The 17765-nt window shown below is 56.4% G+C and overlaps 1 protein-coding gene across 1 annotated transcript in view; it reads left to right on the forward strand.

The window, feature by feature from the left end:
• Nucleotides 1-657: 657 nt before the first annotated feature.
• ITPK1 (inositol-tetrakisphosphate 1-kinase) overlaps nt 658-17765 on the forward strand; it is a 163747-nt gene continuing 146639 nt past the window's right edge. The window contains exon 1 of the mRNA XM_065871440.1: nt 658-880. Within this exon, the coding sequence (XP_065727512.1) occupies nt 786-880 (95 nt within the window). The 5' untranslated portion in view covers nt 658-785. The remainder of the gene's footprint in view (nt 881-17765) is intronic.

Consider the following 17765-nt stretch of genomic DNA (forward strand, 5'->3'; position numbering starts at 1 on the left):
AGGCGCGGCGCCTTTAAGAGGCGGCGGGCGGTGCTGCCCCCTAGCGGCCGGCGCGGCCGCGCTTCCTCCGCCCCGGCGGGGTCCTGCGGGCCGCCCGGCCGGGTCAGCACGGCGGCGCCGGCGGGCTGCGGGCTAGGCCGAGGACGGGGACGAGGAGGAAGTGGCGGCAGCGGTGGGTGAGGACGACTGGGCGGGGGGAGCGGGCGGCCGCGTGCGCCACGCCGGGGTCCGAGCGCGCCGGGAAGGGCACGCGCCCGGGTCGGATCGGCCGAACGCGCCGCCGGGGACTCGGAGTGGGGACCGCGGGCGAGAGCGAGAGGGAGGGAGAGGAGGAGGAACTCGGAGGCGGCGCGCAGCCAGAGCGCGGGGGCGATCCGCCGTGGCCGCCGCTGGAGGGCGTGTTTCTCGGTCCCGAGCGCCGGGAGGGCGGTGGGCTGGGCGGCGCCGGCGAGGGAGGGCCTCCCTCCTCTCCTCCCCGGCCCGGCCTGGCGCTCGCGAACTTGCGCGCCGGGAGCCCGGCTGGCGGCGGGGGCGTGGGCGGCGGCGGCGCGGGCGGCCCCGACGCGGCTGCAGCCAGTGGAATGCCGCGCTGAGCGCCGCTCCCTCCGCCTGGGCGCCCGCCCCGCCCCGGCCCGCCCCTCCCGGCAGGACTGCGCGCCCGTAGCCCCGTTCCGCGTCCCCGCCGCCGGGAGGAGGTGCCCGCAAGCTCGCGGCGCGCGCGGGGCCGCCAGACTCGGCCTGTGGGCGATTTCCTCCGGACCCCAGCTCCCCGCCCGAAAAGGAAGATGCAGACCTTTCTGAAAGGGAAGAGAGTTGGCTACTGGCTGAGCGAGAAGAAAATCAAGAAGCTGAATTTCCAGGCCTTCGCCGAGCTGTGCAGGTATGGAGAGACGGGGCTCCGGCGTCCGGGGACCCCCGGCCTGAGCCCAGTTCAGCCTCGGCGGCTGTTTTGGGAGGTTAGAGCGAAACGGAAAGGAGCGGTTCGCGGGGACACTGAGTCCGAGTAGCCAGGTGGCGGTGGTGGCCGCCGGCTGTGTTCGAGAGAAGCAGTGGCCAGTATGGGCGGTGTGGCACGGACCAGGGCTCTCAGGTGCACTGGGACCCCGGGTGGGGAGACCCCTGGCTCCCCAGGGCACGGTGGGAGCGCTGCTAAAGGTGGCAGAGGGACCTGGGAAATCGGGGGGTCCACGCTGTCTGCCTGTGGCTGGAGGTTACTTTTGGACTGGAGTGTTTTTTTTCCTTCGTCCGCTTCCCTTCATGGAGAAGGGCACCAGTGTTTGTATGTTTGCGGACCACCTACTATGTGCCCCGCCGGTGCAGCTCTCTTTGCAAGAAGCTGTCATTGCATGTCACTGGATTAAGCCTCTTTGAAGCGACTAGCAATACTTGGCATGTATGTGATTTGCTGTCTCATTAGAGCCTCGCACCAGCCTTGGGAATTGGCTGGGTTGGTGATTCAGGGCCACGTGTCTAAGAAGGGGAATCCATCTGCAGAGAGATGGGGTACCTGGCCCCGGGTCCCACAGCTAGGGAGTGGCTGGTGCAGAGGAGGTGCTGGGTAGATGCTTGCGGTGTAGAATGGCTTTTCTCCCTCTGGGCTCCACCCCCCCGCCCCACCTCCCCATGCTGGTCCTCAGTGCGGGAGACTCCTGGTGTTTTAATAAGATTGCATTCTTAGTCCATTACAGATGCATCCAGTCTTGGGTCAGGTATGCCTCACCTTGTTCCACCACGGTGGCTTTGCCTCTGAGAAGCTGTTAGTTAAATCCTGCTCTCAGTGAAAGCCTGAGAGAATCAAGCTCCTCAAGCCTTTTGCAAACTCTAGGGGGAAAACCCTTTTGTTATGCAGTGTCTCCACTTGGTAGGTTTGATTCTCGAAAATGGGTCCCACTTGCATTTTTGTCCCTGTTGGGTCACCAAACATAATGATGAATTGAACAATTGGGTTTCCTTATCTCCTGGTGTGCGGAGCAAGTGGCCAGTCTGAGCTGGCCCGCGCAGGCTGGCCTGGCAGTACCTCTGTGCCCCTCATGCCTGTCCCCCGGGCCTGTTGCTTCTTTGCCTTGTTCCAGCCGCCCAGGAGCTCTTCTCCCCACCGCCAGAGGGGCGCACCTTGTATAAAACAGCTCCTGGCTCTGCATCCCTTGGTCTGGGGATGGAGTTGGCTGCCTTCTCTCATGCTGGCTTCCCCAGGAGAAAGTAAGCTTTTCATGGTCAGTAGGGCATGCCGAGTGGCCAGGGAATTCACAAGGAAACCGGGAGGAACTTGCAGCCAGAGCTTTGAAAGTGGGTCTGAAGACTTTTGCAGCGTCAAAAAGGGGCACTTGAACATTGCACCGCAGATACGCACACTTGTGGAAAATGTGCCCTAGACACTGAAGAAATGTGGAGAAGCCCCTTTGACGTGTTCTCGAAGTCTGGTGCTGGTGTTAGGTGCCCGAGCTCCCCCTGCAGTCATCTAAGACTTGGGAAATCCCCACTGATACCTTGCACCCTTTTTCCTGAGGTCTCTCTGTATTTGTGTCATCCTGTGTCTGCAGCTTAAAGCATGAGGCTTGTCATCTGGTTGGTATGTTTTGCTTGGTAATTAGGAGGCTCTCGCAAAACAGTTCCAGCCGAGACTTGTGGCTGGGTCCTCAGGCTGGACTTGCGGATTGGCTTTCCCTCCCCGTGGACCCTCCTGTCTTTAAAGAGGGGGCTTCAGGGCAAGCCGTGATGTCAACCGTTCTGGGGGAAATCCAGAACGGAGTGTTGATTTCTCTGAAGGGGTTATTGTGTTCAAAGTCTAGTTGCGTTCTTCTGGCCAAATGGGCTTCAAAGAGAGGAAGGGAAACATCTGGGTCATTCTAGAACCTCAGGAAACCCACTTTGTGTTTTCATCAGGGGTGCTTTAGATATTTTGTCACTTAAGCTTGGGAAGGAAAAGAAAACACCAAAAAGAATTTTTCTGTTTCTTCTCTCCTTTATTACTTTCAGGGCAGCGCCCCCTGGTGGCCGCGTTTTTGTACTGGGTGCAAAACACTCCCACCCTCGAGAGAGTGGCCGGAGTCTTTTGCTGCTCTCGTGTTTGATGTGAATGCTGGTGCAGTTTCAGTGGCCGAGAAGGGGGTGTAGATGGACATTGTCATGTGTTTGACTTTCACAATCCGGGGGTGCAGCGCTCCCATTTGGATGGGTGATGAATTGTCTGTGAGTTCCATAGTTAAGAAGTCCAGAGATGTTTGAAAATGGCTTGAGGCTCTGCTCCGAATGTTTGGGGCAGTGGCAGTGGCAGACAGGATGACCTGAGTGGATCGGGATGAGTTGTTTGTTTAGTCGAATGTCAGTCAGGCCTTGTAAAAATCTTAGAGCAGGAAGGGGTGTGGGAGATCATCTCACCAGCCCCCCGACCCTGACCCCCACCGCTCCCATGCCCCTGTTTTTTTTGGCCACACCGCCTGGCTTGCGGGATCTTAGTTCCCCAATCAGGGATCAAACCTGTGCCCCCTGCAATGGAAGCGCCGAGTCTTAACCACTGGACCGCCAGGGAAGTCCCCCCAGCCCCTTTGTTTTACAGACGGGGATATGGCATGAGACGGAGCAGCCTCCATACTTTTGTTCCTTTTGTTCAATTTCTAGAATGGATCCAACCTGGGCACCTTGAGACCCACACGGAAAGCAAGTCCTTTCTCCTTGGGCATCTCCGACAGTTGGGCGGACCCCCTCATTATCTTCACGGGGTCCAGCTGCTGCCGTTTTGTCTTGGAGACACTTCCTTGCAAGGCTGAGATGTGACCTCAGCAGGTGTAATGTCTGCTCTCTGAGGGTCATCACCCGCTGCAGGCATCCGTGGGCCGTTGGAGCAGGTCCCGCTGGGACACCTTAGCAGGCGTGAGGGCCAACCCTTTGGACCCTGGTGCACCTCGATGGGATGGGCTTTCTGGCTGCTCGACAGATGGGCCTTGACTCAGCTTGTTTTTCGTGGCACTGTTTGTTCCCGCCCCTCTTCTGCGTGTCTTCCCTCTCCACGGGGACGGCTCTGGTGTTCTCTTACCCTCCTACCTCCCTTCCCCTTCCCCTCACACTGGAGCACGCTTGCAGCTCCCTCACATCTCCCTTTGTGCCTTTTTGAGAAGTCCAGAAGGAACTTCAGGCGGGGAGCAGAGAAGTAAAGCTGTTAGTTGGAAATGTCTGGTAATTTTTTTTTTTTTTTTGCTGCGTTGGGTCTTCATTGCTGTGCGCGGGCTTTCTCTAGTTGCGGTGCGTGGGCTTCTCATTGCAGTGGCTTCTCTTGTTGTGGAGCACGGGCTCTAGGCCCGCGGGCTCAGCAGTTGTGGCGCACAGGCTTAGTTGCTCCGCGGCATATGGGATCTTCCCGGACCAGGGCTCGAACCCGTGTCCCCTGCACTGGCAGGCAGATTCTTAACCACTGTGCCACCAGGGAAGTGCATGTTGGGTGATTTTTTAATTTTTAGTTTTCTTAGTTCTCCACAGTGCCCCGTGTGGAAAGGCTGGCTGACCTGGTTCCCTTTGTCCGCGTTTTCTGTGTCAGCCCTCCAACGCCTCACACCCCCACTCCTCTTTCCTGCGGCTGAACTTGTGTTGCAGGAGGTGGTAGAAAGGCACAGGACATCACAAAGCATTTTGGTGTAGAACGTGGGTGAACCTCTGTCTTTACTGTCGTGTTACCTGACTTTTTTTTTTTTTTTTTTGTGGTACGCGGGCCTCTCACTGTTGTGGCCTCTCCCGTTGTGGAGCACAGGCTCCGGACACACAGGCTCAGCGGCCGTGGCTCACGGGCCCAGCCGCTCCGCGGCATGTGGGATCTTCCTGGACTGGGGCACGAACCCATGTCCCCTGCATCGGCAGGAGGACTCTCAACCACTGCGCCACCAGGGAAGCCCTACCTGACTTTAATGCTGGAACCTCATCTCACATCATCCTTCCTGGAACCTCATCTCACGTCATCCTCCCTGTAGCTCAGGGTGGCAGAATGGGGAAACTGAGACCTGGGGCATATGAGGGAATTGCATTCAGAGTGGAGGGCTTCCCTGAGCCCAGACCCCAGGTCTCTACACCTGGGGATGTGGCTGCCTTGTTTATTAAGAAGTTCTTTGCCCAGCTTAGGCCTGGGCTCTTGGAGGCTCCAGAAGGAGGGAGCTGGGAGTTTGGTGTTAACAGTACCCTGGCCTCCAGGGTACCCCCAGGCCGTCCCTTCCCCTCAGGGCCCCTCAGGGCCTATATTCCTGTCTTTATTTTTATTTTCTTTTATTTTTTGCTGTGCGACACGTGGGATCTTAGTTCCCCGACCAGGGATCGAACCTGCACCCCCTGCAGTGGAAGTGCGGAGTCTTAACCATTGGACTGCCAGGGAAGTCCCCATTCCTTTCTTTAAATGAAGGAATCCAGAAGGTTCGTTTTTGCTGGGATGGTTTAGCATTATTCTGTGCCGGGATTCTTTTGGGAGATTCATAGTGGGGAGGAAGGAGAACCTTTTCCTAGGTTAAGTGCTGCTGGTCTGTGAGTGGGTATTTTTCTGTTTGTCTTCATGTCTGGATCTGGCACCGTTTTGGGGGCGTGGGGGTGGGGAGAGGTGCTGACTTAGGTTTTCTTTGCAGCTGTGCATCGGGACTGTCCATACCCAGCCTTGCAAGTAAACACCTTCCAACAGCTTCCGAGGGAGCAAACTGGGCTTCCCACGGGAGAAGACGGCCATCTGGGCGCTGCTGTCTGTGGATGAGCCTGCCTGGGTCCCAGGCCTGGGTCTACAACAGGCCACCCATGTGACCCTGGGCATGTGCCTCAGTGCCCTCATCTTTAAAGCGAGGATAATGGCAGTGTTAGCTCAGGGTTATGAGCCTTAAAAATGTCCGTACGCAGGTGCATACCGTGCCTGGAGCTCTGTGAACGGTGGTTGCCGTCCTTGGTGAGGGGGGAGTGGGCTTCCGCCCACGAATGCCTTTTTGTTCCCAGATCTTTGGCATTTGCAGGTCGAGTGTCCCCGGCCTGGGCAGTTTTTGAGTGACCCTGAAGTCCGGGAGGGATGCTAACTGCTCATCCTGCCTGGGTGTGAGGTGTGTGTGGGTCCGGCGGGCACGGCTAAGGAGGGGCTACCCTGCCTGGTGCCTCCCAGCATCTCCCTTCACACCCGGCCTGTGGGACTCTTACAGCCCCTTGGGGGGCGGGGCTGCTGTCCTCACCTATTTTATGGATGGGGAGCCTGAGAAAATTACATTAATGCCAGATGATACTTCCCTTTTTTTTAAGTTCTGAGATTCAAGAGGAGGTTGTGCTGGGTTTCCTGAAAATGCCGAGTCTCCATGAGCAATCATGGTGCTGTTATTCATTAACATTTATTGTTTTATCTTTTTGAATATTAAATACATGCATATGTTAAAATAAAACCCAGAGGAGTCAAAATACACAATGAAAAGGACTCAAAATACACAATGAAAAGTCAGTCCGTTTCCTTCTTGTTCTTGAGTTCCGGTCACTCAGGGACATGTGTTCTTGGCAGTCTCTTTCTCTGGAGGTGTTTTTTTTTTTCCTTTTTAACTTTTTTTTTTTTTTTAATTGAATGAAAGATTCTTGAAATTCTGTAGCGCTTTACAACTTTCACAAGTTTCACACATATGATTTGATATAATCCCATAATAACCTTTATTAAAAAAAATCCCCTACTCCTATATTGCCCCTGCCCCCTCTCTCGGGGTGTTTTGTGCAAAACACAGGGAGCGTGTGTGTGGGGGTCTCTTCTGCCCATATCGTTCTGCCCTCGGCTCCTTTCACGGAACACCGTGTCTTAGAGAAATTGAACATCACTGCCTCTTTGGAGACAGTTCTGTATCACTTGCCTCGTTTCTTTAACGGCTCTGGGGTCCAGATCTTAGAACAGTGGACCGTATTTCTTGCCCTGTGGTTGGCTTCTGCCGGTGCGGACAGTGGGGCAGGGAGTGCTCTGCCCCATCGCCTGAGTGCTCATTGCTAGATGAGTGAGCCCTGGGTCAAAGGGCAGAGGCATTTTACTTTTTCGTGGCAGTTCTGAAACCGCTCACCAGGACAGGGCACTGCTCACAGATGACAACGCATGGGAGGGCCTGTCACGCACACCCTCCCCAGCACAGCTCGTGGACAGATATTTCTGATCTTGGCCACACACACGGGTGAGAAATGGCACTTTTGGTTTGCATTTCTCTTATGACGGTGAGATTGAGTTCGTGTAGGCGGCTCTGGCTGTGCTTGGGCAGGCGTGGGGCACACGTGAGCTGGGCCCACTTGTGCATCAGGCTGGGGCCTCCCATCCTAACCCCTGGGCCCTGCTGCCTCCATGGGTTATTTGCCCCTCGTGATTTCGCAGGTTTGGGGCATTCAGTAAATGCTTAGTGAAGTGCCGTATAAGTGCAGTTCCTGAACAGTTGGATGTAAATGGGGTTTCTGTTCCTACTTGTATTTTGAATTCAGCTGGTAAGCTAGCTTTTTGAGAGAATGTTCTGGTACCTCCTTTATAGAAAGTAAGATTCATTTAGAAAGCAAATCATCATTCAGGAACTGAGCACCTACTCCCTCCCTGGCAAAGCCGAGGTCTTAAACCCCTTCCCTCTTGGTGCATGAATGGGGCCCATCCCGACCTTTCCCCCTCCGCTGGCCCTCAGGGACCCAGCCTGGGTGTGTGGCCTGCTTAGGGGAGAGTGCCATGCTCTCCAGGGAAGCCCAGGCAGGGTGCGGTAGCTTGTCCAAGGCGACACAGCGGGATGTGGTAGGGGTCAGGGGAGGGGGCCCTCGCCCCACTCCAAGACCAGCGCGCCCTCCCGGCTGCCTGCTGAAGCCTCTTTTCAAACAGCGCTTCCTCTGGAGCCGTGAATGAGGCCGTTCCCATTGGGCTGTTTGAATTCCGCCTGCTGCTTTGTCTTGCCTGCTCCCAGCTGCCCTCAGAAAGCAGCTGCCCTTGTGGCCTGTGCCTCCCCAGCTGGGCCTCATGGGCAGGATTGCGTCGGCCTGACGGGCTGACAGCTCCTGGGGGTGCCCCATTTTTAGGGCTCAGGGGGGTGGATCTGTCACTGGCTGTGCCGATTTGAGAATCATTCCGTGAAGGATCCCCGGACTCTTGTCCCCTTCCCTCCCAGGCCCGTGGGTGCGGGGTGCCCACCCTGTTAACTGCCCTCGGTGTTCCCAGCAGCCCTGCCGTCAGAGCCCGCTGGGTAGACTCTGCTAAGCCGCCAGCTGCCCCGGAGGGAGAAGCAGGACACACAGGCCAAAGTCCCTCCCAAAGATAGCTTCTGGGAGATGCCGGTTTTTCTTTCCTTTTGCTCAGGATCCTAAACCCTTAGTGCCCCCTGGCTGCCCGTGTTCTTTCCCTCTGCCCATTGTCTGTCTCTCCTTTGGAAGGTTGGTTCCATAAAGGTCGAGACTTTGACAGTTGTGTTCCCTGCTGAAGCCCCAGTGCTTGTACCAGGGCACACAGTAGGGGCTCAAGAGAGCATCTGTTAGTGGATGAAGGAACTGACTGGCGGGTTTTGGAAGCCTTTTCTGTGTCCCTGTGGCTCAGCCAAAGCTCCTTGTGACCCTGGAGTGCTCTGGGCCAGGAAGGAAGACCCAGGGTGGAGGTGGTAGGTCCCAGGTCAGGGAGGAGACCGTTGGCTTCATTCCTTCATTCCTTCATTCACTCAGCAAGGCCCGAGCATCCACCCTGGCTTGCCTGGTGCTGGTGCCGGTCCCTGCCCCCCTGCGCCTGGTAAGGAGATGAAGGGAAACCAGCCCACAGATACATTTAAAACGCTGCAAGGTAGAACTAGAGCCGGGAAGCCTGCAGAGGGGAAAGCCATGACAGGAGCGGCTGCAGCCACTTCAGCACTATGTGGTCAGAGAAGGCCTCTCTGAGGAGGTGACATTTAATGAGGGCCGAGTGCCTGTTCCTCTAGGAGCTAAAGAGCTACAGGGCGGGTGGGGTCTGCTGCCCGGAGCTCACACGCCCTGGCCTGCCTCTGCCATGGCCCTGGGTTCCCTGAGGACCGAGGGCAGCCGTCTAGGGAAGAGCAGGCCAGTTTCCACATTAGACAGGCAGTGGTCAAAGGAGGCAGCAGGGTGTCCTGCAGTAGCATGGTTCCCTGACAGTGTGACAGGGGACCAGGGGGGTGGCCCTGGAACCTTCCTCCACCTGAGGCTGCAGCTGTGCTCTGGGAGCCAGACAGGAGGACAGATGCTCCCCTCTGGCCTTGTTCAGTCCAGACTTTATGTTCAGGAATGAGCAGTTCTGGGCTTTGGGGGGCTGGGGCGAGGATGGGTGGGGAACCCTATGGCCCTGGTAGGCCCTAGGCCAGCTGACCTTTCCTAAAGCTCAGGTTAGGCCTCAGGTGCCCAGGGAGTTGGGGGAAGGATGCTTGCTCTCTTTTACACTCATTTACCTTCCTCCAGGCCAGTGTTTGCTGAACTCGCCCAACAAAAGAAGCACTGAGGGCACCAGGGAAAAACGTATCCTTGAGTCCACCCACTCCCCCTTAAAATTCTCCAGGGAAAGGGTCTGGGAGCCTCCTCTTAACAAGTGCCCTGCTGATTCTTCTGGGAAATGGACACTGTCATTTCCCAAACAGTGTTACTAGGCCTCACCCCCGAACCATCAGGCACGTTTGACGCCGAGTTAAACAGGCGAAAGCAACTTCCTTACTGTGGGGCTTCTCTGGGACAGGGGCTTTCTAGGAGGGCATCTGGGATGTAAAGGTTCCCAGGCTGGTCTGTTCCCGGAGTCCCTGTGCGGGACTCGTGTTCCCCGGAGCCCACCCCGAGAAACTCTGGTGAGGCACTCGCCTTCTGCTGCCTCGTTTGAGCCTCATCACACGGGAGGGGGGCAAGGCAGGGGCACCAGGCTGCCCACCCAGCTTCCCTGCCTGCTGGTTGCTACCTTTCGGGCAGTCCTGTTTCCCCTTTTAAAGATGTCTCGCCTCTGGCTGCTGGTTTGCACTGAAGTTCCTTAGAGATGGATCCCGAGGCTGGGGAGGAGCTAGTTTTTGCACGGGAGACCGGCTCAGCCAGGTGCACGCTGAGCATCTGGGCCGGGGCCCGCGGCAGAGGCTGGAGCACACAGCCTGCGGTGCCTTATTCTGAAGCTTAGTCTGCAAACCCATGGGCTCCTCATCGGGCTCCGGCCTGCTCGGGTCTTAGAGCCTCTGAGCCATGAAACCGGAACCGGGGGCTTGTCCAGGAGGCCTTCCGTGCTTCCGAAGGGCTGTGTTGAAGTTCCCTCCTGTTCCCTCCTGGATCAGTGGCTCATACCAGATTTCAGAGCACAGGGAGAACTTACCACGGGCCGGGCACTATTGTAGGTCGGGAATCTACTCTCCAAGATGGCATATCTCCATTTGCTAGATGAGAACACCGAGGCTTGGGGAGAGGTGTGATGACTTGCCTACTCACTCAGCTGTGAGTGGCAGAGCTTGGATTCACCCTCGGGGCTCACTGACTCTTGGAACCCTGCTGCTTCTACCCTGCCAGGTGGCTTTTATCTCCGTCTTGAACGTGACATCTGGGTACCATTGGACTGATACCCAGTTTCAGAAGAAAATCAAGGCATTCTTTTCTGAGCATCCTCTGTGTGCAGTTATGGGGCCCAGAGGGATGGTGGGTGGTGAGATGTCTGTAAACTCGGAGCACGAGACTTGCCTGATTGACTGTAGATGACTGACAAGCCATTCTCCTCCCAGGCCTCTCCTCCTCCGTCTGTAAAGCGGGCATAGTACACCCACCTCTAGGGCTGCTGAGCATGGCAGGTGCTTCGGATGTGACAGGACTCCCCCTCCCCGTGGGCCACCTCCCATGCCCTCCTACCCGGCCAGGCCAGGGTCTGGGGCCTTTGACACATCTCTGGTGGAGCCCCCAGCCCAGGGCAGGCAGAGAGCCTCCCTGCCCGGCTCCCCTATCCTTTTCTGGTGTGGGGGACCTCCAGCGCCTGTGCCCAGGACATGCCCCCAGCCTCTCAGCTCACTGCTTCCTGGGAGGGGCTGTGGGTGGTAGGTGGCTGCAGAGTGGAGGCCCCTGTGGCAGTTTTGCTTTCATTTCTGCCTCACACCCTTTATCTATCCAACAGTTGAGGGCTGGGGTGTGGAAACCTCTGGAGCCCTCCCTGGGGCCCTCGTCCCAGTGCAGGTTGCTAGGCACCCCCCTTCCCGGTGGATGAGTTTGGGTGCTGTGGACCCGTGCAGCAGTGAGCACCCCGGGGGTGGCCTGGGGCCACGGAAGGCTCTTCCTCGCAGTGCATTGGGCTGGGTCCCATGGAGGGGAGGGTGGTAGCAGGGCACTGCAGGTTGTGTGTGGCTCTCTTTCTGTTCTCTAGGGGGGATGGGGGGGCCTTGGAGAGGAGAGAAGGGGGCGTGTGTGGGGGTGGGGTATGTGTGAGTCCCCAGGGGCTGTTGTGCTGTTTCCCATCCTCCCGGGATCCTGGGCATCTTTCTGAGGAATGTCTCCTGGTTTCTCTCTGGATAGGGTTTCCTCTTTGTTCCCCAGCCCGTGTTACAGAGGCCCAGAAGGAAGATGCAGAGCTAGTAGGTGGGGCAGCTTGGATTTGAACCTGGCCTTGCTGACGCTAAAGCTTATATTCTTCAAGATTTTATTCTAAACGTCCTAACATTCACTGTGGGATCCTTGAAAAGCAAAGGAATTCAGGCCATTCTGTCAGAGGTCTGTTCCCGCCTCCCTGTGGGCAGGTCTGGGCAGGGGCTCCAGGGTCCTGTGGGGAAGGAGTTCGGCTTCTTGCGCAATCAGCCCCCAAGCCCCCCGCCTGCACTTTGAACCGGGCGCAGCAAGGCGTGGCCTGTGCCGAAGGAGGTTGGGTTGCTCGGAGCCTCGCTGCCTGAGCCTCTGGGCCTCAGTGTCCCTGCTGGTGAGGGATGTGCTTACTCCCTTGGGGGAGCTGCTGTGGCTGCCCTGGCATGGGGGGGGCAGTGGGGTCCGTGGCTTGAGGCCGTGGATGTCGTGGCATCATTTCCAGGGTTACGAGAACAGCTGAGCCCTGGGAATAACAGTAGCTCCCGATTCTGGAGCTCCAGCCACGGGCCTGACCCTGTGCTTTAAGGCTCCCAGTGCACACGCGGAAACAGGCTCAGACAGGGTCAGGGACCTTCCCCCGGTTTCATAGCTGGTCACTCCTGGGGGTGCGATTTGAACAGCACTTTCTGTGAATCTAAAGCTCCAACCCTTGACCATTAAGAGTTTCTTTCTTTGTAAACGAAGGCAGAGGATGAGAGGATGGCTTTCCTTTTGTCTGAGCTCTTTTCTAATGACCCGTCCTCGGTGCCCTTTAGTTTTTAACTTTTCTCCTTTTCGTTTTCAATTTCAATTGGATGCCTGGCTTGCCTGGAGTCAGGGAATTTAGGTGCTGGCTCCGTTGGCGTCCGCTCAGGCTGGGTACCAGCTGAGTCACCTTTCAGCAGCGTTGCCGTCCGTCCTGTGGATGCCGAGTTTGGGCCGCCCAGTTTGCGACGTGCTCTGTCCAGACAGCGTCATTCAGATTCCCAGGAGCCTGCCATTCCCGCCTCACACGCGCCTCCCTTGAAATCCTCTGAGCCTATGTGGATGAGGCCCCATGGCCTACTCTTCTGTTTAAATTGCCATGCATGTCCCTTTTTGGGGTCACCTTGGGGAACCTTGGTGCTTTTTCTACTGAAGGTAGAGGGTTTTGGAAGCACCTTGGAAAGACCCCAAAAGCCTGGAAGGCTCTTGGGAACATTCTCGTTGGAGCCATTCCTCGGCTTCAGAAGTGGGGGGATGCTTGTGAAAGAGCTTCGAGATCCGGAGCAGGAACTTGCAGGCTGGGGTGCTGGGTTCTGGCTGTGTGACTTTGGGCCAAGCCACCTAACCTCTCTGAGGCTTTCGTTTCTATACCTGAAATGGGAGTTTTCTGCCAACCTGCAGCAGAATAGCTCTGCAGATTGGGGGAGCTGAGGCAGCTTGAGTCTTTTGTAGCGCAGAGCCTGGCTCTTGGTGGGCAACTGGTAACTCTGTTATTCAGAGTCAGCCATTAAAGGGTGATGGAGCTGTTGACCAGGACCTTATGTCTGAGCAGCCTTCACATCTGGGAAGAAGATGGGCAAGCTGAGTTTCGGAAGCCGCTTAGGTAGGGCTGTGCTGGATTCCTTGTGTTGTCCCAGGGACAGTGTGTATCTTGGTCAGTGGTGGGATGTGAAGGCTGACCCAGCCTCTTACTGGATGGGTGACCGGGGTGTGTTTTGGCCCCTCTCTGGGCCTTAATTTCCTCCTTGATAAGAGTCAGCCTCGTGCGTGCACACAGGAGGGGCTCAGCACACAAACTTGCTCCTTTCTTGTTCAGGCCAGAGGCCATCTCTGACAGAAGCAGGGGAGGGCTGCCCTTCACTCCCCCAACCTGTAGTCACGCCCTCTGTGTCCATGGGTGATGGAGAGTAAACTTCCCCTGCTGGTGAGATGCGGAGGTCCGCCATCTGAGAGGAGGAATTTCCCAAAACCTCGGAGCCAGAAGGGGTCCTTGCAGGTGAGGATTTGCAGCTCAGAGCGTCCAGCCTTGATGGTTCGTGCACACAGGGGATCGGCCCGATGTGCTGGTTCTGAGCCCTGGAGCCCACAGGTGCTTCTCCTCTGGCTTCTGGGGAACCGCAGGTAGGATGTGAGGCCAGGGTCTATTCTTTTCTGTTCCGTTCTGAGCCATTGTTGGCAGACCCCGCCTCGTCCAGGATGAGTTCTTTTGGTTCGTGGGCCCAGGCAGTTGGGGGTAGGACCCCCAGCCTGGTGGTCTTTCCTGTCCTTCCTCCAACCTTGCCAGGAATGCTGAAAGGGTAAGCTCTTTGGGATTTGGGTTGCTCCCCTGGGAAGGGCGGGGGAGTGGGCGGGTAGCCATATGGGACATGGACAGTTCTGGGGTGGGGGGAATGGGGACTCCCCTGGGGGTGAGACCTGAGGACTGGCTAGGTGCCTGCAAATCTGTCTTCGCTGCCGGAGGACACAGTGGGGCAGCCGGGGCAGCCGTGTCCTCCAGGCTTCTCTCTCTCAATCAACCAACGTGGAGAGTTGCTGGGCTGAAGTTAATGGTCTGAGCAGAAGAGCGATTGTCTGACTGATTTCTGCAAGTGGCAGCAGTGTCTCGGTTTTGGTAGAAGCCTCAGTGCCAACTGGGTTCAGTAATAAAGGGGCTCCTGTAAGTGGTAACTCCATGCAGAGGTCTGGCTTCAGGTATAGGTGGATTCAGGGGCTCTCATGGTGTCCTCGGGACCCAGTCTCTGGATCCCTGGCCTTCCTCGTGTGGCTCCATTCTCAGGCCCATGTGATACAAGGTGAGTCCTCACAACTGACCTTTATTCTGAGTGCCGAGTTCCTTGTGTGTTATCTCCTTTGATCTGCGTTACACCCCATGAGGGTGTGGGCTTTCAGTACCCCTGTTTCCTAACAGAAGGAGTGAAGGCACAGAGAGGTTAAATAACTAGCCCAGGGTCACAGCTGGTTGGTGGCAGGACTGAGATACAGACCCGGGCTGGTGGCTTCGGCGCCTACCTCCACCTGGGACGTAGGTCAGCCTGGGCCACACGTAGCTGTCCCTCAGCCAGGTGCTGGGGCCGGGGAAGTGCCCCGTTCCCTACCACGTGATCTGCGTGTGGGCCGGGTGGACCCCACGCGGGAAGCTGGGGACTTCCCTGAAGACAGTGGGATTGGCCACTGGGCAGCCAGGGGAGGTGGGGATACTCCCTGGTTCTGGGCTTCGGGGCCGGGGCGCTGTTCCCAGCGGGGGAGTGACGGCCACCTCCACGAGTGAGAGCCTGAAGCTGGGCCCCTAGCTTCCTCTTTCTCCTCAAACAAACCCGAGCTGGTTCATTCCCACGGCCAGTCGGACGCAGGCAGATTCTGAGGGCCCTGAGCCCAGTGATCACACAGGGGCATCCTGGAGGAAGGGCTTATGTAACCCTGCCTTGAGGGATGGGATCTGGGGCCTTGGGCAGAGGCTGTTTTGACACCGAGTGTTTGGGGTGAAACAGTCTTGCGTTACGTAAACACGCCGTCGCCCTGTTGCTGTCTGGCCCTGCCCCATGCACGCCGGGGAATGTTTAGGTGCCTTTTCCCCGGGAGCCTGCGGGATTTCGCAGCTGTGAACTTTGGCTTGGGGGCTCAGTCCTCCCGCAGAGGGGAGCATTAGCGCGGGACGCGGGCTCTCCTGCCTGCTGTCCCGCACCCGAGCAGGCCTGCCGGGAGTGGTTCCTCCTGGAAGGGGAGGAAGTGACTGGTGGCCACACACCCAGGCCCTGCACACCTCAGGACCCCGGTCCTGGGGGCCCCTGGCGAAGGGGCAGGGCTGGAGGCCGGGAGAAGGCTCAGGGTGGTAGGGCCTGGTGAGGGGTTTTGGTCCCTGATGGTTCCTTTCTGGAACCAGTGGGGGAGCAAGGACCCCTTGAGAAGCCGGTGGCTGCCCTGCTCAGTGCCCTTGCCCTGCCTGCCGGCTGCCTCTACTTGGGTGTTCCCCAATTCTCGTAGGCCAGCGGTTCTTGTTAGTGGCGTGGCCTTTGGTGGCAGGTAGATAGAGGTAGTGGTGGTGGGAAAACAGTGGAAGGGAAGGCTGTCCCGGGCCCTCCCCTTTGCTGTGGCCGCCGTGGACTGCAGGCCTGGCCTGACATCTGTCAGCCCCCCGGTAGCGTCCTGGGGCTGTATGATGAAGCAGCCGGGTCAGGAAGCTCACGTCTGTCTCATTCATTCTCACTGTCGAGCTGTATGGCCTTAATCAGAGTCCCTACTTGAGGGCCCCCAACTCGGAGGTCCTGGGGAGCGAATACTTCTAGTCTAGCTGGTCGGACTGCCGTTTGGGCCCGAGTTGTCAGCTCATCAGGTCTGTTATGTGAGGTTGCGGGGAGGGGTCATTTCAGTTTATCAGCTGATTAAAAACAGCACTTGAAAACAGAAACCAAGTTGGAGCAGGTCAGTGACTTGTCTGCACGAAAATTCCATAGTTTCTTGTGGGCAGGTTTACATCTGACTTGTGAATAGCACTAAAAAGCTTTTGTTAAAAAAGAATAATGTACGTGATCAAAATTTAGACCACACCTAAGAGCATGCAGTGAAAACTCGGTCTCCCTTACACTTCACCCCAGGCCCTGGAGGCCGCCGTGTTACCACGTTCTCGCCTGTCCTCTCTGACACTTGTGTACGCGCACACACACACACAGGCACAGCCTCCTTTTTTGTTTCTGAAACAGTGATGGCCATTATCCGTGCTCTCATACAATTACCTTTTTTTTTTCGTTTCATACAGCTTATGGGTGATTCTATACTTGTACAGATGTTGAACTGTCATTGCCTAGGAAATAATATATGAACATAGCTTTACTCTTCTGTTTTAGTACAACCTCAGGCTTGAAAAAGACCCCTTGTCAGTTTCTCTTGGGGGTTCTAGGCTTGCCCCGGGGCTCACGGTTTACCTTCTCCCTTAGTCTGCCTGGGCGGCCGTAACAAATGTCATAGGCTGGGCACCGTAAACAATAGGCGTTTATTTGTCACAGTTTTGGAGGCTGGGAAGTCTGAGATCAAGGTACCTGCCAGTTTGGTTCCCAATGAGGGTCCACTTCCTGGTTCATAGATGGCCACCTTCTCTCTGTGTCCACACGTGGCGGGGAGAGAGCTCTGGCCTTTTCATCTTGTAAGGGCAGTAATCCCATTGTGGGGTCTCTGCCTTCATGATGTCATCTAACATTAAGTACCTCCCCAAAGCCCCCCCCATCCCAATACCATCACATTGGGGGTTAGGGCTTTAACGTGAATTTTGGGGTAACACAGTCAGTAGCATCTCACCTGACAGAGGTTGTACAGGGGTTGCCATCCATCTAAGGCTGGGGGTCCTCAGTGTGTGTGGGTCTCTACCTCCTGCCCCACATACATGTGGCCCTTAGTGGAGGTGCTGCCTGGAAGGAAGCCAACAGGTGTGCCGGTCCAGGCCTGCCGCTGGCTCCTGAACCCAGCCGCAGCGCCCAGGGCATGACTGACCTGGGGCAGGTGATGGGCCTCCTTTTCCTCGTCTGTAAAATGGGCACATTAGCACCCAGTTGGGAAGGTCGGGGGATCAGAGGAGGTGATGGCTGAATTGGTGGAGGTGGTCTCTGACACATGATGGGGGATCTGATTATAATTTATGCTCTTCCCCAAATAATTTTTTTTCTGCCTAGAGATGAATATTTAGAGAGCTGAATATCATCTGTGATCTCAAAACTGGTCAAAGGAAGGGGTAGCTGGTGTGGCCCCTTAAATTGGGAAGGACCAATCTTGGTTGATAACCTCCTAACCCAGCACTCTTGCTGGGGCTGGTTGGTGGGGGGAGAGGGTCCTCTCTAGCTCCGCCAAGTCTGGATTTCCTCAGCTGCTTCCATCAGAGTCTTCCTCCTTCCCAGCCCCACGTGCTTCTGGGTAGGGTCCCCCACCAGCCAGCCCCTCACTCATGCTGAGTCCCAGCTGAAGGAAATGAAAGAACGTCATCTTTTCTCTTGGCATTTTTGGTCCTCTGTAAAGACAGTGTAACACCATGAAAGCAAAATTTGAAGAGACAAATCATTCCTCTACTCCTCACCCCATCACGTCTAGTTCCTTTTTTGTATCTAAAGTTGCAGAGTTGAAAACATTGTATGGGTAGCTTTTTGATTTTTGCTTTCTGCACACAGCCTTGTAGTGTAAACTAATTCCATGTTGCTACAGTCTTTTTAAAAAAATAAAGAAATAAACTCATTTATTTATTTATTTATTTTTGGCTGCGTTGGCTCTCCACTGCTGCTCACGGGCTTTCTCTAGTTGCAGCGAGT

The sequence above is a fragment of the Phocoena phocoena genome, chromosome 2 (genome assembly GCF_963924675.1).
Source record: "Phocoena phocoena chromosome 2, mPhoPho1.1, whole genome shotgun sequence".
NCBI classification, from domain to species: Eukaryota; Metazoa; Chordata; class Mammalia; order Artiodactyla; family Phocoenidae; genus Phocoena; species Phocoena phocoena.